Source organism: Podarcis bocagei (assembly GCF_964188305.1).
Source record: "Podarcis bocagei genome assembly, chromosome: 15".
Taxonomy (NCBI): Eukaryota; Metazoa; Chordata; class Lepidosauria; order Squamata; family Lacertidae; genus Podarcis; species Podarcis bocagei.
The window spans coordinates 23,670,026-23,691,529 of record NC_138141.1 but is presented as its reverse complement, the minus strand read 5'-3'; the positions used below and the strand labels follow the sequence as shown (position 1 = coordinate 23,691,529).

General features: G+C 45.4%; 1 protein-coding gene across 4 annotated transcripts in view; it reads right to left on the bottom strand.

The window, feature by feature from the left end:
- The window catches only part of GRIK4 (glutamate ionotropic receptor kainate type subunit 4), a 498,627-nt gene that overhangs the window by 33,746 nt on the left and 443,377 nt on the right, over positions 1-21,504 (bottom strand). For all 4 annotated transcript variants that reach the window (XM_081172490.1, XM_081172492.1, XM_081172493.1 and 1 more), the window contains one exon: positions 10,043-10,156. In XM_081172490.1, the coding sequence (XP_081028616.1) occupies positions 10,043-10,156 (114 nt within the window). The remainder of the gene's footprint in view (positions 1-10,042; positions 10,157-21,504) is intronic.

The following is a 21,504-nucleotide window of genomic DNA, read 5'->3' as shown; positions in this document are numbered from 1 at the left end:
GGATAGCTGTCTATCACATGATGGTATATGTTTTGACTCCACAGAGTGGGAAGTGACGGAAACAGGATGCTTGTGTTACTGTGTTCCGTGAAGTGGGATTATTGTCCTTTGTTTCTCTCTCTTTGCTGTCTGATACTAGAGAGAGATGCATGAGCCTCGTATTTGTACAGTTGAAATGCTGGGTCTGCAGACAGATGAGTGACTCGGGGAGGCAATTCTTCTCTGTCTACGAGTGGAAGAAACCCAACTGTTTCAAGATGAAGGTGCTCGAAAGTTCAATGCAGGAGCAGTTGGTGTCTGTGCCATGTTTTCCCCTGACCTATGTTAGTTGGAGGGTGGCTTATGCCCCAAAGCACAGAGAGCTAATGTCTCCACAGAGCATACCTCCTCTGCCATAGCCCCAAAGAACTATGGATTTTACATCACGTTAGCCATACAGATTAATTGTTATGTCATTCATTGTCTCACAGTATAATGACATCAAGAAGCCTTGAAGCTGACACTAAAGGTATAGAGCCAGTCTTTATTCCTATGACTAATTATTATGTAAATAATTTGAATGTGCCGTGGGGAGGTCACATTGGTGCTTCTCATTCAGTGACTTGACTTCATCCCCAGAGGTGCACTCCATCGTCTCTCGAGACAGACAGATGCCAACAAGTTTGAATGCTGCAAAGAGTCACTTTAGGACACAAATAATGAACTCATAGTGAGCCAAGGGAGGGGGAGGGACATTTTAACCAAGCATCATACACCCTCCCTTCCCCTGTCTCGCAATCTTCTCATTGTCGGTGGACCTTAGAACAAACAAATTGCAAAGCATCCATACCTATCCTGGAATGCCTGCTCCCAGGTCTTGAAACTGAAAATCAATCTGAACAGCTTACATTCTGGGTTGTGATGACATGATCTGTGCAGGCATCACTTTGTTTGTGAAGAAATGTATATAGGGGCAGAAAGACACCGTCATTTGCAAAGGTGGAGAAGGGATGAAGGACGTTGCATTAATGGAACCAGGATGCCCTGCCTATGTAACAGCAGATCATTCTCACCCTTCTATTACTTGTACATCAAACAAATTCCCTTCATATAATATATACTATATATGTATATATCTCGGGGGGGGGGGGGAAGAGAGATTTTATCTAGCTCACTCCTCTCCTTGCTGTTTCTCACAATAAACTGCTAAAAGGAAGGAAGGAAGGAAGGCCTTTTTTGCACAGAAGCAACCCATCAGGGATGGGTGAATCTGTTCAGTTCCTCTATTTCTCCTTTCCCAGTCTCAAGTTCAGTTCTCCCCATTTCTACATCAGTTTATGATATAATGCATTTTCACTAATATATGCATTTTTAATGCCCATCTTACTGTCTGTGTTTCAGTACAAATTATTTGGCTGGAGTACTTCAGAGAAGTACAGATTTGAAAGGATGACTGTGTTTTGGTTTTGGGGCTATTTTTGTAAAGTGTGAATTAGGCAGTTTCACCTTTAAATGTGAATTTCTCTTCCCCTGCTCCCCATCCCTCTGGTCCAGCAGCAGTCTAAAACAGTACAGTCCATCCTTGCGATTTGGAACTCATTAGCAGCTCATTCCCAATTTTATCTATTACACCTGCAGATCCCTGGGCTGCAGTGAGGAGTAAAAAAAGGTTTGCTGAACTGAAGTGTCCATATAAACATGAGCAAAGGCCTTGGAGAATACTCTGTATGGAGGTGTGATGTAATGCAAAGTCTGAGGAGGCTTGCATTTTGCAATTCAGACCACAATGCTATCTTGCCTTCCATCGCCCCCCAGTTGACAATGCAGCTATATAGGCCAAGTGCCTCAGCCCAAAGTTCAGATGCAACCACTCAACTCCACAATATCCCATTAGCATGAATGAGAAGAGGAGGGAGACATAGACTGGGTCGGATGCCCCATTAGAGTCCCTGTGTCAGGAATCCATATTTGATTAAATCACAACAAGTGCAATTGAGAAAAATGACAGGCCCATTTAAACTTGCCATATATAGTTACTTGTGAGAAAACAGATGTGTGTGGAATGGGGAACGGGTGAGGAGGCTGGGTTCGGGAGGGTGGCAGGAAAAGAAATGATGGGGAACAGAAAATAAACATGCCATTAGAGTTGGGGGGTGTGGAGACAGGGAGACTGGGCAGGAAATTTATTTGTGGTTATTTGTTAGGAAATGTCTGATGGCAGCCGCAGATTAACGTGACGTTAGCTGCAGTTTTCCTCGCTGAAATGCGAAGGGAAGAGGCAAGGAGGAGAGCAGATGGGTCTTTGGCGCTTCCCTCCTTGCGCTGTGCAAGCCAGATCTTTAAAGGACGACTGCTGTGATTAGTTATCATGCCTGCCATTGTTAAATAAATATTTATCGGTTTAATTAGGTAATTGCCACATTGCTCTTATGTGTTGTATTAATGCTAAGCTACAAGATTGTTCTCCAAAACCAGCAGAGGGATTGTGAGGTGGGGGAGCTGGATTTTTGCTGGGGGGGTGCTGTTGAAGAAAGGAGAAAAGGGAAAGTATGTACAGTCCCCAGATTTATTTTCTATGGTGCCCCCAGGAGGGATTGGATCACATAGCTCATGGCCCCTTTCAGTAAAGTGGTGGGAAACACTCAGCTCAGAGTAGACCCACAAAAATCAACGAACCTAAGAGAATTATCGTAACGATAATCAACACCATGCTTTATTATCTGCAGGGCAGGCTAGAACAATGAAAATACAATGGCGCCACAGTTCAAACAATTTGCAATCACAGATAAAGGTGGGTCCTAAAAATATACATTTCGAATCTTAAAAGCTAGGGTGAATAGGTGTGTCTTCAGCATTTGCAGGAAACAGTATACAGGGAACTCTCCATTTACATGGGAAACTGCTTCAGTGAAATCACATGTATTTGGAACACCATTGAAAAAGACTGCAAACACTCTACCAACCACCTTGCTCAAACTCCAACTCTCCATTGGCCTCAAAGGTTAGTGCAAGGGCTCCTAGGACTATACTTGCAAAGGCCCATGGGATTGCTAGACGCTGCTTTCGCACACTTTTAGGGCTGTTTTTGCCTCTTTCCGTGCCACTTCCAGGTTTGCGGCAATGATCATGCCTGTCTTGAATGCAATTAAATAGGGACTTGCCTGTTTTGAAGCTGCCAGGCACAACTCTATGAGAAGGGAGTTCCACAACTTAGGGGCTGCCACAGGTCCATCACTATCCCGAGTCTCTGAGGGACGGGCCTCCTCCGCTAATCTTAGCCCCCAAGATGGTGTGTAGGGAAGCTGGTGGCTTTTCATTAACCTCAGTGGGTCTACTCTTGAGTAGAATTTAGCTGCAGACAACCCACAGAAACACTTCCCTGCACATTTAAAATTTACAGATTTTTCTTTGTTGAAAGAAAATTATATGAAGATGATGTATAGATGGTATATGACACCAGTGCAGTTAGGAAAAATGTACAAAACCAGTTCAAATATGTGTTGGAAGTGTAAGGAAAAGGAGGGGACATTTTACCATATGTGGTGGGATTGTAATGAAATCAGAAAGTTTTGGGAAATGATATACAATGAACTGAAGAAAATGTTAAGAAACCTGAAGCATTTCTGTTAGGGATTGTAGGAAAAGACCTGCCAAGGAAGTTGAAAAATATCTTCATGTATGCGACAACGGCAGCGAGAGTCTTAATAGCACAAGGATGTAAGAATGAGGAAACCCCGACTAAAGAACTATGGCAAGAGAAACTGATGGACTATGCAGAACTGGCAAAATTGACACATAAACTACGGGACAAGGATAACTGTGATTTTAAAGATGAATGGGAACCTTTTACAAAGTATTTAAAGCTGCAACAAAGTGAACTGGACTTCTTAGCAGGCTTTGAATAAACACTCACAATAACCAGTCAGATAAATTAAGGATTTATACAATCTTGTAACATGCAGAGAATAGCATTTATAGAGAAACCAGAGATTGGAACTGAGGGAAGTCGGGGGGGAGGGGAGGGTGAGTTGTTTTATGGGGGGGAGGGGAAATGGGGGGGATTAAGGATATGTTTTAAGATAATATGTTTTGTTTAAATTCCTAATAAGAATATTTTTTAAAAAAGAAACACTTCCTAGCACAAGGAAACCTCAAAGCACACAGGCTGTTTTTGGGTTTTGGTTTTTAAAAATCTCACACAGCCTGAAGGGTGCAAGGCATGTCTCTCTGTCTCATGATACAAACCCCCTCCTGGGACTCAAGGAAAATGATACTTTTCTATGCTCTGTATTCCCCCAAAACAGAATGTTAGACTTGCCCTGGGGGAAGGACAAGGTTCAAATCCCTGATCAGCCGTAACACCCACTAGATGGCATCGGGCAACTCACCACCTCTCAGGGTTGTTGTGAATTTGGAACAACTTTCCTTTGAGCTCTTTGGATGAAGTGTAAGATACGAATATGGTGAATCAGAAAGCGTGGGGGAAATGCTGGAACCATTCTGATGCGCTCAGGCATTGATCCTTGATTCACCACGTAGCAGAGGCAACAGAATTCTAAGTGGGTTTTAATTACTTGTTTGTTCTTGGCAGTCAGAAGGACTCCACTGAGAAAGAGATGCGCAAGCTCTGTTTGTATTGGTGAGGACGGGTGCATCTTTACCAGCCGCAGATATTTCAAGGGCAGAAGCTGTGAATCTGCTATAATTGTTTTAGTGCTTTGTTTATGTTGTTGCTCAGCTGATGGGAAATCAAGTGTGTGTTCTTATTGCCCACGGAACATATGGAGAATGTATTGAAATACAAAGCAGGTATAAGCAGTGTTGCGTTCAAAACTTTTTCAGTGCAAATATTCTGGACCGGTGGCTCTTGGGAAACACTAATGACTTCGAGTCAGTTTTTGTATAGGTGCAACTAGTACAGCACACAGTCCCTGTGGAGGCAGGCAAACAGAAAACAGCACTGGCTAAGGATAAGTTCTGAAAAGAAACAGAACAAAACTCAGAGAGCGCAATTTTTCTTCTGTGCGCTGAAAGGAAAATGGAATGAGAACCCAGAAGGATGGAGAAGGATGCCTGCAAGCAGAAGCTCAAAGGATCTGAAGAAGCTGAAAAGGATCCTGGGCAGCAGGACCAAGGAAGCCATTTCCCCACAAGACAGCAAATAGCCTGGTGCTCTTACCCAGCACAAAGCTTCAAATATCCACATGGATAAACTTGTTCAGTTAAGGGCCAAGCTATAGCATCAGCAGAAGCATGCACTGTGTGATCTCCTGTTCTGTCCCATGCTGGAACCCTTCTCCCTAATAGGCTGGCGGTGTCTGGGGGTGTGCACATACACACACACACACACACACATATAGATCACATGAGCTCATGGATCATACAGCTCAGCTGCAACAGCCAAATCCTGCAGATCCATTGAACTATGGCAGGCATCCCCAAACTCGGCCCTCCAGATATTTTGGGACTACAACTCCCATCATCCCTAGCTAACAGGGCCAGTGGTCAGGGATGATGGGAATTGTAGTCCCAAAACAGCTGGAGGGCCAAGTTTGGGGATGCCTGAACTATGGCTTCCATCCTCGTAAGGTCTTACAACAGGTCCCAGATAATTAAACAGTCATATGTGAGCACATAAGAAAAGAACACTGTGTTTACAAAGATCCAGTATGGGTTTCTCTAAAACAAATCATGCCAGTCTAATCTTATGTCTTTCTTTTTTAAAATGGAGTTACAAGCTTGGTTGATCAAGGGAATGCTGCGGATGTAATGTATCTTGATTTCAGTAAGGCTTTTGACAAATTCCCCCATGAAATTCTTGCAGAGAAGCTGGTAAAATGTGGACTAGGTGATTTGTAGCTGGTTGACTGACTGAACTCAAAGTGTACTCGCCAACAGTACTTCATCATTCTGGAACAAAGTGACAAGTGGAGTTTGCAGGGTTCTGTCCTGCGTTGTTCAACACCTTTGTAAATAAACTTGGATGAAGGAATAGAGGTGGCGCTCTTCAAATTTGCAGGTGACACCAAACGAGGAGGGGTAGCTAATACCTCAGAAGATAGAATCAGAATTCAGTATGACATCAACAGATTGGAAATTGGGCCAAAACAAAGAAAATGAATTTCAATAAGGGAAAATGTAAGGTTCTGCACTTAGGCAGGAAGAACCAGCTGCACAAATATAAGATGGGAGACACCTGTCTTACCAGCAGTACATGTGAAAAGGATCTAGTGGTCTTAGTAGACCACAAGCTTAGCATGGGTCCACAGTGTGATGCAGCAAAAAACCCCAAATCTATTCTAGGCTGCATCAACAGAAGGATAGTGTCCCGATCAAGGGAAGTCATAGTCCCATTCTATTCTGCCTTGGTAAGCTCCCACCTAGAGTACTGTGCCTAGTTCTGGGCACCACAGTTGAAGAAGAATATTGACAAACCGGAACATGTCCAGAGCAGGGTGATCCTTTCATGGGGGGTGGGGATTGATGAAGCCCCTTCAGCCTCTACAATTCTATGAAGGTAAATGGTACCCATGGTTTGCTGCACAGCTCTGCAGACACTTTCCTGTCGTTCACTTGCTCTCTGATGGTGGTATGTTATGGGATAGGGTCCCCCACCTTTTCCTGGTGGGGAGCATTTCCCATTAGTTGCTGCGCATCAGGAAGACAATGTCGTACGTGTAGTTTCTCCTGCCAAGGGGATGCCAGGAAGGAAGTGAGGCAAAGTAGTACAGGAATAAGATAGCCTTGCCAACCTGCTGGCAATTGCTTGGAACTGATAGGTTTGGGAGTCGGTGTAAGGAGCAGGGTTGATTTTGACAGGCAGCCCTGTTTAAGGAAGCTTTTAATGTTTGATGTATTACAGTATTTTAATATTTTTTTGGGAAGCCGCCCAGAGTGGCTGGAGAAGCCCAGCCAGATGAGCGGGGTATAAATGGGGGGGGGGGAGGTCTTCTCTAGACAGCAAGTCCCAGGAGACTCCATTTTCACAAGCCTACACGTCTCAGTCCAACCAGCAGGGTGGCATAAGAGGAATAAACCAGAAAGAAACAAAAACTTTAAAAGACCAGCAGAGAATGAAAACCTGCCCTTAAGCACCTTTAGCGCCTTTCCTTATCTGCCTTTTTTAGTTCAAAGTAATCTTGCTTTTTTTATTGATTTTCCCTTCCCTGAGCCAGGAAATTTCTGGCATCTTTTCTCACCTAGGTGCAGCTAGGGGCAAAGGTTGGATTAGTATCAAAACATTTTGTGTCTGACAAAGGATATTTTGTATGTCTGATATTGTGGAGGGATTTAGGGAAAGGGTTTGGGCGGCTGGCCAGACCAGGCTAAGGTACAGCCCTCATTCACAGGGTGCAAGGGCTGCCAACTTATCTGTGGCCTCACTGCTCCACTCTGGCTTCCCTCACCTCTCTCACTCGCTTCCCGAACACACAGCATTCCTCACACTTTAGATCCTCAGCTGATGGCTTCTGTCTCTTCTTCACTGCTGATGAATATGAGGGTATGTATTACTCAACATACCCTCATGTATGTATTACTCAACTCAGGTTCTTCAGCTGGGGAGGGGTCTGCCATGCAGCTGCAGACCACATACACTCCAGGTTGTTGGTTTATTCATATATGAATTTTTGCTCCAATTTTCTAGGCAGATGATTATGATGAGGATTTTAAACACACGAGCCTGCTCACATTAAGGCCTCTAGGTGATTTACAATAAAATGTATTCACTGCTTAATTTTTGCTCCACCTTTCAAGGCAAACAATAATGATGATATAAAATATATGAATCTGTTCACACTAAGGCCTTCAGGCGCCTTGCGATAAAATTGATTAAAACTATCCAGTAGGGACAATATAAACCCTGCACTAAACATAACAAAAGCAAACATTTAGAAAACAAACTTAACAGTGAAATACCCTCCTCAAGCCTAACTGTAATCTCCAGAAGACTGAACAATTATGACGTGAAAAGCACTGAGTCATACAGGATGTTGAAGTTGTACAGAAGTCTGGGAGAAAAGGAAGGTGTTTGAAGATATGTCAATGTGGGTGCCAAGGTGACCTCTTAGGAGGGATGGCAGCTTGCCCCCAGGCCTTGCAGCATTTTGGGAAAACCCAGCAGCTTGTAATATTCCTCCCACTGCTACCTGCTAGAACTACAGACATGCAAGCTATCATCAGTGACAAAGGCTCTTGCAAAGTGCACAGGTGGGGAACCTGCAGCCCGCCAGATGTGGCTGGGTGTCATGGAATGGTTGGATGCAGAGGAAGAGGAATGGTGGGAGGAACCAGCTGGGGAACCACTCAGGGAAGAGGGCTCAGAGCCTGGGGATTGGTGGTGGGATGACAATACATGGTTAGAGGGAGAAGAGGGAGAAGCTTGAGAGGAGGTGGTCTTGGAAGCTGAAGAGGTAACAGGGCTTAGTGAGCTGGGAGAGTCTGTGGCAGACTGAAGTCCAGAAACAGAAGCAGAGGAGGAGGGAGGCCAAGAGGCCAAGATGAGTCAGATTGGTGAAGAATCCAGAGTGTCTCCCCCTCCTGCTGTGACAAGCTCCCCTACCCCCTGGTCTCCCAGAACCAGAAGAGGCATGAAAAGGGCAGAGGAGAGGTTGGCTTCATGCAGGCACAATCTCTGGTTGCTTGGGAAAATCCACAGAGATCTAAGGGTACTTAGATGGCAGTGGGAAGGTGGGGACTTGCAGCCTCGGCAACTGATCCATGGGGGCAAGACCTACCGGGGATAAGCTGTTGTGCTCATTAGGCCTGACACTCCACCAAGTCTATGCAGATTGTGTTCTTGCTAATAAAGAGAATTAACTTCAACTTAAATGGTGTGATTTACTGCTGGCTCTCTCCTGACACTGGGCTACCACTCCTGTCATTCTTGACCAGTGGCCATGCTGGCTGGGGCTGATGGGATTTGGAGTCCAGCAACATTTGGAGGACCACAGTTTCTCCATTCTCACCTAATGTTGGACCCAGGGAGACCGAGGTTCAAATCTTCACTTGGCTCATTAGCTGAGGTTGGACTGGCCACTCCTTCTCAGCCTAACCTACCACATAGAGCTGTTATGAAGATAAAGGTGGGGATGAATATGTAAGCTGTCCTGAGCTCCCTTGCGGATGTGCAGAATCAATATATAACAAAATAAACAATTGGTTAAAAGCGATTGTTTCACAATTACAGCTATCTAATTTTTGTATTAGTACAAGTATCAAAACCAGTCTATGATTCTATTGTTCACTGTTCTCATAATGCTAACACTTTGGGATTCCATTCTTACAAAAGTCCACAAAATTACTGGCCAACACCTACAAAAGACAAGTGAGTTAGCCCTGCTGAACATTTTTCAGGCAAAAACTTAAACGTTCACTTTAAACCAATAATTGGATAGTTTCTGGTAGTGGCCAGGTTGTTGACTGCCAGATTTTGGAGGGGATTGGGAGAGGCAACTCTGATGACATGGTACCAAAAGCAGAGTCCTCTAAATGAAAAAATTGCAAATAAGCTAAAAATGGCAAGAGGGGGGAAAGAAAAAAGTCACAGATAACTTTATGGCAGAATGGCAATGTTTTGTTATACATATGGACAAGACAGACAACGGGTGACTTCCTAAAGCATATAGAACATTTTGCTTGGTTTGATTTCTGATACTGGGCTATTTTTATTCTATTGCATTAGATAAGATGGCTTGTCTCTGCTTTTTGATGTGTTGCATAACATGGTTATATTCTGTGCTTCACCATAGTTACTAAGTGGGGAGAGGTTTTTGTTGTATATTTTCTGTTGTTGCATATGTTTAACCTTAAAAAGAAAAGCAATAAAAATAAATTCATTAAAAAATTGTTGATGCTTTTAAAATACTGGACCATATTTGACAAAATTTGATGAGTGTGTTGACCAAATTTTGTCCTCCTGGTGAAATGTCCAACTCTAGCTGACTCTGCCATGTTTTGAATTGAAATGACTAAATAGTGAAGTCTTTGTTCCCTTCCTTAGCCAGAAAGTGTTTGCATGCAGGTATCTCTCACAGCAGAAACATTTCTAAGAGACGTCTCTTACCATATGAACTCGGTAAAGAATGCTAATCCCCAGAGTCATAAACGGCTTGGAGAAATCAATCACCTTCTCTCGTTCGGCTGTAATCGTCAGGCCAGCCACTGCCAAATCAGCTTTCTAAAAAGAAGAGAACATAGTGAAGATCAATATCTCTTCCCCAGGAGATATGAGGGCAGGAGGCAGCAAAGAAGTATGGAGTGACTGGTCTCCAAAAATCTTCTTATTCAGAGGTCAGACTTAGCAAGAGGCAAGAGGCCAATTCCAAATGCCATAGGTGTAGATAGCCTCACAACAACACTGTGAGGTAGGTTCAGCTGAGAAATAGTGACTCACTCCAGGACACCCAAGAGTCCTGAGCTCTGAAGATGCAGACAATTGAGTCCTGAAGCCCTCCAGGAAGCAGACTCCAAAGATCTCAATAGAAGCTTCACTGGAGAGTGAGAATTCTATCCCTGATTTCAGAGGAGATAGTTTAGCCCCTCTTTGGACTCAGGAGACTCTTCCTCCAAACCATCAGCAGCCACAGAGCAACCTCTTCCTTCAACCTTCCAGGCCCAAGGGCTGCAAGAGGTATCCCAATTCTGGAACACTCACATGCTGTATAATAGAATATATTATACCTTTAACTTCCAGGGAGGCTTCCTCCAGAGAGATGGCTCTTGACACACACATCTCTCTGCAGAACTACGTAAATCGCTAGCCAGCTCCAGATGCACATGGGAGCAATGGCTCCCAGTTCCTCTGGCCTGGGTGACACATGTTGCAGAATGAGGTGGCCATGAGATAGAATAACACTGAGATGGAATAATGGATGGCATCATTTCATGTGGGTAGGAGAAATCACAGATGTGTAATACTCTGTGTTAAGAGGGGAGAAAAAACCAAATGCTCTCGGCAATCTGACAAGTAGCTCAGGAAGGGCTGGGACCTTTCTTCCTGATGCGCTGGGTTGTTGTGGTTTGGGCTGGTATTTTGATACTGTCAGGAAGATTGGTACTAGGGCTGTGCACCCAGTCTGGACAAATCCCAGGTCCCATCTCCTTTCCCTCTCACCTTGCTTGCTGCCAGCTGAATGCTTAATTAGGATTTAAAACATGGATTAAATATGCAGTTGTGGGCAGGGGAAAGGGAGTGCAGGAGATGGTCCAGGCACGAGTCTCTACTATTACCATCTTCTCCCCCACCGTTCTCACTGGCACCCCATGTACTAATTAGGGCTCTCCAAGCCCCCTGATTTTGGTTTGGGGCCTGGGTTAGGTCTGGCCCAGATTGGGGCCTGAATTGTGTCAGAGGTGCCTTGCACAGCCCTACTTAGTACGTGGGAAAACAATAACAAGGCAACCCTACCTACAGTCTGAAGTGAGTCTCTATCATCTCAGGATTTTGCCAACCCATTCTGCTACATGTGAAGGCCAGATTTCCTTTTGTGCTGCACTTTCCAGGCATAGGTCTGTGCTTTTCAGGTCTGTGTCCAAGTGACATGTTGCTGTTGTTGTTGTTCCACTACTTTCCCCAGGAAAACCAACTGTTTACCACTGAATTGGTTTTCCCAGGAAAAGTGGCAGGACCAAAAAGAAAAACACCACTCAGATACGGACCTGGAAAGAGTGGGTCTTTATCTGAAAGTGTGGTGCAGAAGAAAGTCTGAACGAACCCTGAGGGCTTATCCACACTTATATTTTGCCCTGCACTTTCTAGGCACAGCCCCACACTTCACCAGCTTGTATCCATGTGCTTCCCCTGTCCCACCCTGCTATGACACTTTCCCCAAGGAAACATGATCTTTACCAATGGACCAGAGCAAACAACAATTTGGGTTTTCCACCTATTGCTCAGACCTGGACCTGGAAGGCTCAGACCTGTGCCTACAGTAGATATGCAGGGCAATGAGTGAGCCCAGAGTGTGCTACCTGGTTCTACAGGGAGCTCTCCATGGTCCTGAATCTCTGCTCCCCTGACTACCACTTTGCCAGACTTAGCCAGAATATCCCTAGAGGGCTCCAGCCTTTGTAGCTCTGTACTGCATTCTCCTTGCACTAATGAAGCCCATGACACTGATTGGCTGATGGATCCGCTGTGAGCTGCTTATCCCCTGAGATTTGTTTCTGACAGTTCTCCCTCACATTTCTATATAAGAATATAATCAAGGCAGTTGTAAAAATATAATCAAAGCTTGGGTGGAGAGTGGGATGACTCCTTTGCATCTGAAGGTCTATGATCCAACAAGAACCGTGGGTTAGTTTTAGTTATCTTTCCCTCCCTGGACTTGACTATGGGCTGTGCAATACCCTCTGCATCCCAGAATGGATGCTGTCCAATTACATTGCTGCCCAGGTACAGGAGGCAGGATGTGAAGAAACTACCTAGTGCTGGACATGCAAATACCTTCCCTCAAGGAAACAGATGCCACATGTTCCCAGGACCCTTCAGGAAAGGGCTGTGACTCAGTGGTGGATCAGTGGTGGATTGATCCCAGATTCAATCCCGATTGGAATCTCTGGGTAGGGCTGAGGGAACCTCCCGTTGCCTGAAACCCTGGAGAGTGAGATGCTGTCAGTCAGTGCAGGCAGTTCTGAGCTAGATGGACCAATGGTCTGAATTATTCATTTATTCATTGCATTTATTTGTATCCATCCTTCCTCTCCAAGGAGCTCAAGGTGGCGTACATGACTCTCCCCCTCCTCTTTTAATCTGCAAAATCACCTTGTGAGGTAGTTTAGGCTGGGAGACAGTGACTGGCCCAAGGTCATCCAGTGAGCTTCATGGTTGAGTGGGGGTTTGAACCCTGGTCTGATACGCTAACCAATACACCACACTGGGTCCCAGTACATGGCAGCTTTTCATGTTCGTAAAACATGACATACCATTGCTGGGGGCAGTGGTGGTTGGTGGTCATCGGAATTGGTATAGACACAAGGCAGGAAGACCAACAGTAGGGGGAGCCAGAGTCAATAACAAACAGACACAATTAAATCTATTTCAGTCTCCATCCTGCTCCTCACTCTTCTCCTCCTTCTACCCCCTGCTGAGTTCTACAACGGAAAACACTGAGACTAAGGAGGAGAAAGCTGACAGGCAGGACTGAATTTAAGTAGGGAGGGAGAGAGGCAGGGTGGGGCTGACTGAGGGCAGCCAGAGGTTGGTAGGGCCATGCCCCATTCACCTTGTTGGGCCTGCCTCCACTGGCTGGAGGGTAATGCGATCATTTCCCATGGGGCAATAAATATTTTTCAATGGGAAATTGCTGCAGCTGCTGCCGCCACCATCCAGTGGCGTAGCGTGGGTTGTCAGCACCCGGGGCAAGGCAAGTAATTTGCGCCCCCTAACCCATGGATTTGCACCCCCTAACCCATGGATTTGCGCCCCTAACCCCCAGATGTTGCGCCCGGTGCGGCCGGCCCCCGCTGCACCCCCACACTACGCCACTGCCACCATCACCTCCCTCAGCTAAAAAAGACCTTGCAGAAAATGAAGACGTGAGATGCATCTACCCTCAGCTCACCCACAAACGGAGGAGGAGATGTTGCACTCTTTGATGAAAAATAAGAGCTGTCAATGGTGCAATGCAAATTAATATTTTAAAAACTCTTTCCAATTTAATCATCATGTAACCGAGATAAGGATTTTAATTTTAAATATGATTTTTATTACTATCGCTTTCTTGTAATGGGATGGAATTGCTTTAAAAAAAAAGAATTAAAAATGGGGAGCACCGCACTGCCTCCCTCCCTCACTTGTCAGTATTACTTGCAAGGTATGAGGCAGCTGTGCTGCTTCTGAAAATGGATTGCTGAATATACTAACTTGCACTTCATGCCCCTGGGCTTCATGGGCTCCTTGCTGTAGAGAGACTTGTGAGACATTAAATGGGGAATTTATCACCCAGGATTCATAACTCAAGTTGTAAACATGACATGACAGGTGTGTTGTATGTGCACCTCGCAGTGTTGGGTGCCTGATCTTGCCACTGCTGCCAGATATCTATATCTATATCTATATCTATATCATCTATATCTATATCTATATCTATATCTATATCTATATCTATATCTATATCTATATCTATATCTATAGCTATACACTGAGTCAATCTTTCTGATCGGGGCCTGCAAAACCTTTCAAGCCATCACCCGCTTACAAAAGACGACTCTCTGTGAGACGGCTATAAAAAGCGGGTGAAGAGAAAACAAAAGTCTTGGCTTGTGCGAACATCTCCTTTATTGCCCTTCTAGGAGAATAACATAAAATAAAAACCAGATGAAAAAGAAGAAGCTGGCGGTACATGAGCATAGCACACGGGTCAAGACAGCAGCAATATTTCAGTCTGGTCATCCAAAGATGACTTGAGCTATTTCTAAAGGTGCAGCTAAAGTAGGGCCAACTACAGAAGCCCTCCTTTACACACCCTGAGCTTTAAATCTGTAAAAGGCTTGGGTCCTAGATACCTGGAGGCCTGGTCTCCTCCCCTAGGAGCCCATCTGTGCACTTTGGGCATCAGGAGAGGCCCTAATTGTGTTCCCATAGTTGTCTTGCATAGGGACATAAGAAGGGTCTGTCTATTCCTGCATCCTGGCCTGACATCTGGCCAACCAAATCCCTGTGGGAAGAATGCAAGTGCAGGAGGTAACAGCAATCTCCCCAGTCTTTGGCGCGGTGGGTGGGCACATCAAGAAGGACCTTCTCGTTGATGGTGCCCAGCTTGTGGAATTATTTTCCGTTGCTCAACCACCACACCTTTACCTGTCTTCAGCTGGAGCTCTCTCCCTCAACTAATCCCTAGTATTATAGTACAGTTTATCCCATATCTTTCCTCTCTTCTCAGTAAGCCAGACAGACATTTTGCAGAGAGACATTCTGCCTATAGTTGTTTCTGAAACACTACCATCAAATATATATATAAAATCATGACCATTGTGTGTCCTTTAACACATGTCAATAATCAAATCTCCTGGGACCCCTTGAAGATGTAGCCAGAGCTATAGAGTCTGGATTCTAGCCAATGCTCCCCCTACACTGAGTTGACCCACTGAAATTAATGACTGTAACTTAGGTCCATTAGTTTCCACTGGTCTACTCTGGGTGAAACTGCCCCTTCTGCCAACCAGCCCCTAAACAGGGATCAAAAATTGGTGCAAAGCCATATCTTTGATTCTGCAATAACCAGTGGAAAACTGGAGAAATAGCACCCCCATGGAAGTCCCTACCCTCTCTGCTCCCCCCCCCCCGTTACAAAATCTTGGTTTCGCATTCTGTCTTATGTAGAACTCTATATATACTGAAGCAGATTATAATAATTCCGAAAGGCAGCCCTGCCTGTGGCGGCGCAGATTTTTAAAAAGCCCTATTATTTTTAAGCATCAGTTTTGACAACAAAGAAACAAGAACATCCACACACAGAGACCTCACACAAAGAAATAACAAGCACCCTTCCATCCTCCATCAAGACCCAGAGCACATAAGCCAAAGCGCCAGGTTTTATTTCTCCTGGTGAGCGATGATTGTTTGATGGGGTCAAAATGTCTGCATAACTTTTACAATATGTGCAGCTCAGTAAAGTCCCGAAAAATGAGAGGATTTGCAGCATCTGGGCATCTGGCTCAGTGTTCCTTTTAGAAAGTGTGAAATTCATTAAGAAAGCAGCAGAGAGGTCGCATCCAGGACATAAAGGGAGAGAGGACAGTTTGCTCCAAATGGTGAAACTCGCTGTTAACAAAACAAAAGTCCTGTCTTCAGCATCTTTTAAGTTCAGTGTGGGTGAGATCTCAAGCCCAAGAGAGCTCTGTTTGGTGAGATGCAGGAATGGAACAGCAGACCTCTACAGTGGGTGCTCCTCAATCAAAGGTGGGTGCCTTTTTCAGCTTCCTGGTAAGCTCGTAGCAACCCTCACCCTAACCTCACATTGTGTCTATTTACTGGATTTTGTGTGACAGATGGGGCAAAGGAATTCTTTTCAGCAAAACTCCACACTCAGTGCTTTGATTTAACACCTCAGCCATATCTGCAGAGCAGGATGTTGTCAAGTGCAGTCTGCACAGCATATTGGACTTTGCTATTGCATAAAGGTGTTGGAATGAATTAAAAGGCAAAAGGCCCTTGATAGTGACACAAAGCCTTTGAGCAAAAAGACAGCTAGGGTTGGTTTTGCAGGCATACCTGGAGCATCTAGGCAGGGGTGGAGGAAGGGTGTGTGTGGTGGGGGCAGTGAGGGGGGTGACAAAATGCCGGGCGGCACTTACCGCGGGGCCTGCAGTGCGCCCGAGCCACGCGTCTCTCCTGGGAGTGACAAGGTGACTTGGATGCCCGCAGGCTCTGTGCTGCCCGAAACGGTCCGCCCACCGGCTCCGACTCAGCTGTAGGGCGGTTGAGTAAGAGGAGGCAGGCAGACTCCTCGGAGGCCCCACAGAGTGTCCTGCCCTGGCTGGCCCCACCTGCACAGGCGGTTGGCTCATCCCAGGGTGCAGGGCACACACGCTACCCCAGGCGCCCAATCGGCTTGTTCCACTGTTTCATTTAGGAATCTACATTACAGATCACATATCCTAAGAAAAGGAAACTAAGGCTATGTTCACACCATCTATTTAAAGTACCACAATCCCACTTTAAATGGTCATGGCTTCCCCTAAAGAATTCTGGGAACTGTGGTTTGTTAAGGGTGCCGAGAGTCGTTAAAGGTAAAGGGACCCCTAACCATTAGGTCCAGTTGTGGCCAACTCTGGGGTTGTGGAGCTCATCTCACTTTATTGGCCGAGGGAGCCGGCATACAGCTTCCAGGTCATGTGGCCAGCATGACTAAGCCGCTTCTGGCGAACCAGAGCAGCACACGGAAACGCCGTTTACCTTCCCGCCGGAGTGGTACCTATTTATCTACTTTGACATGCTTTTGAACTGCTACGTTGGCAGGAGCAGGGACTGAGCAACGGGAGCTCACCTCGTCGTGGGGATTCAAACACCAACCTTCTGACAGGCAAGTCCTAGGCTCTGTGGTTTAACCCACAGCGCCACCTGCATCCCTTCCGAGAGTCGTTAGGAGACCCCTATTCCCCTCACAGAGCTACATTTCCCATTTATCCATCTCTCTTCATGGGAAACTCTGGGAGTTGTAGCTCTGGGAGGGGAATGGGGGTCTCCTAACAGCTCTCAGCACCCTCAATAAACCACAGTTCTCAGGATTCTTGGGTGGGGGGAGCTGTGACTGTTTAAAATGGTATCATACTGATTTTAATGTATGGTGTGAATGTAGTGGCCCAAGGTGCCTGTGAGGGACTCAAACCAAAGCCCCCAGTAGGCAGGCACCATTGCCTAACTTTTGGCATCACTTGTGCTCTGCTTCTATTGCAAGGCTGGCAGACTGAGCTCTGGGCTTCAAGGGGCCATCTAGGCTGGGAGACCTGTTAGCCGGCACATCAAGTCAGATGACCCTTGTGCATAAATTCCTGTTTGCCAGGAATCTGCAAAGCCCTGACCTCCGAGCTTAGTGCTCAGCCTGGTGTGAGGTCTCAGCCAAAGCTGCTGCCTCCTTGCACCGGTTTCTGCTTTTGATCTTGACTCCAACTTGGTGTTTCCATTATATATTTAGTTGTTTGGGAGATGCCCAATTTTTTAACCGGAATAAAAGGCATCTGGGGAAGGATGGTAGCTCAGCTGTAGAGCATCTGCTTTGCATGAAGTTAAATCGCAGGTTGAATCCTTGGCATCTCCAGGTAAGGCTGGGAAAGACCCCTTGCCTAAAACCCTGGAGATCTGCTGCCAGCCAGTGTAGGTGCTACTGAGCTAGATGGACCAACAGTCAGACTCATTCTAAGACAGCTTCCTAGGTTCCTTGTGACAGATTGTAATAACACATACAGAGGAAGCCAAAATTTACACCAGCTATGACCACATGCCTGCCCTTTGAGTCACCTGTTTGCAGCTCTGGAATGTCATCTCTGCCTGTTCTGGACCCCCAACCCCACCCCCTTCCTCCAATAGGCAGCTGCCCTGGGCACAATCCTTGCAGAGGTCTCCTGACACACCGACACAAAGCTTCGGTTATGCCTCTGCATCGTCAGCTCCAAAAGGTCACAAGGGAAGGTAGTTAGAGTTGAAATAGAATTTTTGTGCTTTCTGTGTCCCAACAGACATGCAACTTCTTACGCACATACTTCACTAGCTCTGTAGTGTCTTGCTACACAAGCAAAGTGGGAGATTTCCATAGCATATTAGAGTAGCATCAGTATCTCTGGATGCTTCCCAGGCAGAAGATTGCTTAAATTTGAACAAAATGCTCCCTGCATCAGAGGGTCCCTTGACAGACTGCTGTTTGAAATTAAAAGGATGACCCGACTCGGCTGTCATTAAATGTTGATGCTGTCTCTGCATGCTCAGAAGATGCCGACGTTTCACAGGGCTGTTATTAACTGAGTTCCACGAACTTGGCAATTAAACACACTGGAAGTTTAAGTGCGGAGATGGAATCCCTCCCAATGGATGATCCTGCTATGGTGGCTGATGGAGCTCATTCTGACCCTAATGGTGACGAATGGTGTTCCGCTCTGCTTTACAGTGGCAGCTGGCAACTTGTTGAGAGGCGACCTGCTAAGCAAGACTCCTGCAACACTTAGCACTGTCCCAGGGCTGGTGTTTTGCTCCTGCCTCTCCAGCTGTTTGGGTATCTCCTGCCAAACAAGGCAAAGAAAGCTAGCCTGAAACACCTGCTGGGGTGCGAAAGGTGATTTCACCTGAGTCTAGCACCAGTAACGATAAAGAGAGCTTGCTCTCTCGCACTTTCCTTCCAGAGACTTGGGCAGATTGTCTGTAATATGAGAGAGGAACCTGAGAATTACATTTTGCTAATCTATCTCTTAGAGACGACTGCTGTATGGTTCTGTAATTCGTGACCTGTATCTCAGAAACACAGTTTTAATTTTTCGCACATATCTAACACTCCAGGGAACCTGCATCTTCAAAATAGAAGTATGAACTTGATCCTTCGCTACAGGCAGATAAAAGAAAGGACCTTTTTGTTCTTTTTTTTTTACAGAGTGCATTATTCATTATGAAATTCATTGCCACAGGATGTGGTGATGGCTCCTAGCTTAGACGTCTTTAAAGGGAGATTAGGAAAATTCATAGAGCATAGGTCAATCAATGGCTTTGAGCAATATGCAGCCTCTATATTCTGAGGTCGAATACCTTGAAGACCAGATTAGTCCTGCATTCAAGGCCTACTTTGGGGCTTTCCCAGAGGTTGGCCACCGTGGGAAGCAGCCTACTGAACCAGCTGGAGCTTTGGCCTAATTCAGGAAAGCTCTTCTGATGCTCCTATTCTTCCAAAAAGAGAGTAGGTTGTAATTCTTAATGCTTCACTTCCTCTTCAGAAACAAAACCCAGTAATTAAGAACTCCAAAGTATAAGGAAAAACTTGGATGAGGGTTGGTATTTTTAGGAGCATCCTTAATTTAGAAGCCACGGTGAAAGCGTGGCAGAGTCAAAATGGAGAACTTATTGTGGGACTAGGCTTGGCCTGCCCATGAAATGGGGTGAAGCTGCCGCCTTGAGCAGTGGAACCCCAAGATGGCACCACTGCAAGCACCTCACCCCCTCTGCTGTCTCCACCGCTGGTGGAGATACGGTTCTGGCATCAATGCCGATTTCCGGTGAGATCTCACCAAAGTCTTGCGAGATTTCGGTGAGATCTCACATTATCTCATCGGAAGCCGATAACCAGTGCTAATTCTGCTCCAGTGGCAGAGGCAGGATGGTGCAGGGCATGGTGGCTCTTCCTGCTTTGACTCAAGTGGTGAAACAGGATGCATCCCCCCTGTGTAGGACGCCTAGTCTCACGGTCATATGTATTCAGTAGGAATGGTGGGGAGGCTCATCTTCAATGGAACCATTGGGGGGCCCACCTCTTTGACAAACAGGCGAGTAAATGTTGGAATCTACAACTGGTTCCAAAGAGGTGCACCACATTACAGAAGGCTGTAGATCAGTGGTAGAACACATGCTTTTGCATCCTAAAAGTCCCAGGATCAGTCCCTGGCATCTCTTAAGAACTCAAGAAGAGCCCCGTAGACCAGGCCACTGGTCCATCTTGTCTAGCATCCTGTTCTCACAGTGGCTAGGCACATGCCTTCAAGAAGCCCAAGAGCTGGGCCTGGAGGGTGATAACATTTCCCCCACTTGTGATTCCCAGCAAGCAGCGAACATAGTCATCATGGCTGGGAAGTTTCCTGGGTTTGACCTGGTATAATTGCACCTTCCTGTGTCCAGCAAACTTAAGAAAATATTCCATAACTTCTTTAGTTCTCATGTTCACAGCCTGCATCTTCAAGGCACAATTAACAAGAGAGGTGGAGGGCAAACCTGAGAAGATGCTCTGAAAAATTCAGGGTCAAGGCTCCAGACTGTAATCATACTGCCTGCAGATAAAATACTACGGAAGTGTCAGCCCACACTTAAGAAATAACTTATGCAAATGCTTTCTCGCAATCTCCCCTCTGGATTCCATTTTGGTTCAAAATATGCACACAGAACTGTAAAAACAGAAGCCACTTCATGGGCATCCGAGCTTGCTGAGTTCTGCAGAAAACATTGTAAGTAATTAAAGGCAGCTCAGTTGGAAAAAAAGCAACCCTTTTCGGGTTACCCTGGCAAAGTTTGTTAAACAAGATAAATTGATTATCCTGCTGATTCTCAAGGTCTTTGTTTAATAAACAGCATTTTTCCATAGTCCTTTGCACTTCGCTAGCCTAACAACTGTGTTGCTTTCTCAGCCAAATGCAACTCTTGTTTGCTGCATGCTATAAAGACCTAAACCCAAATCTACAACATAACCATTGATACTAGGTAGGCTCTGTGCTTAGAAGCAGCAACTGCATCTCCTTAACTCTCAGGTGAGCCTTAATTCTTGTCATTCTGGTCGAAGACATGTTGGGTCATTCTGGAACTTTCAGTTTTGCTGAGGCATTCTTTTTCCACAATCAGCTAAAAATGTATTTAAAAAGGTGTTTCCATAAAACACTTATTATCCAGCAATGCCCTTCACCATGACCAAGATCTTTCTATAATATCTACTAACAAGCTGCATTCCAAAAGGACCCCTGCAATGTTAATTAACGCCTTTCTCCTTCCAGATTTGACCTATTTCATTGCTTTCTCTCTACAATTGCTAGGGATTTAATGATGAATTCCTCAATTAATCAACTTCTGCTCCTCCCAAAATGATGAGAGTTTTCTTTTCTTCTTCCTTTCATAATAAAATTGAAGACTAATCCAATGTTTGTGCTCAACAGGAAGCAATAACATTGACTGAACCTGAAAACATGATTTTTTTTTATTTAAGGCACAGTAGCCCTTAAAAGCATCAACAATGCTTTGCTTATCCAACATTCTACACAGATTATTTATTATTAAAAATTGCTGAAAAATTACTCCAAAACAACAGCAGCAGCAACAACATGAGGATAATGCAGGATACACTGGAA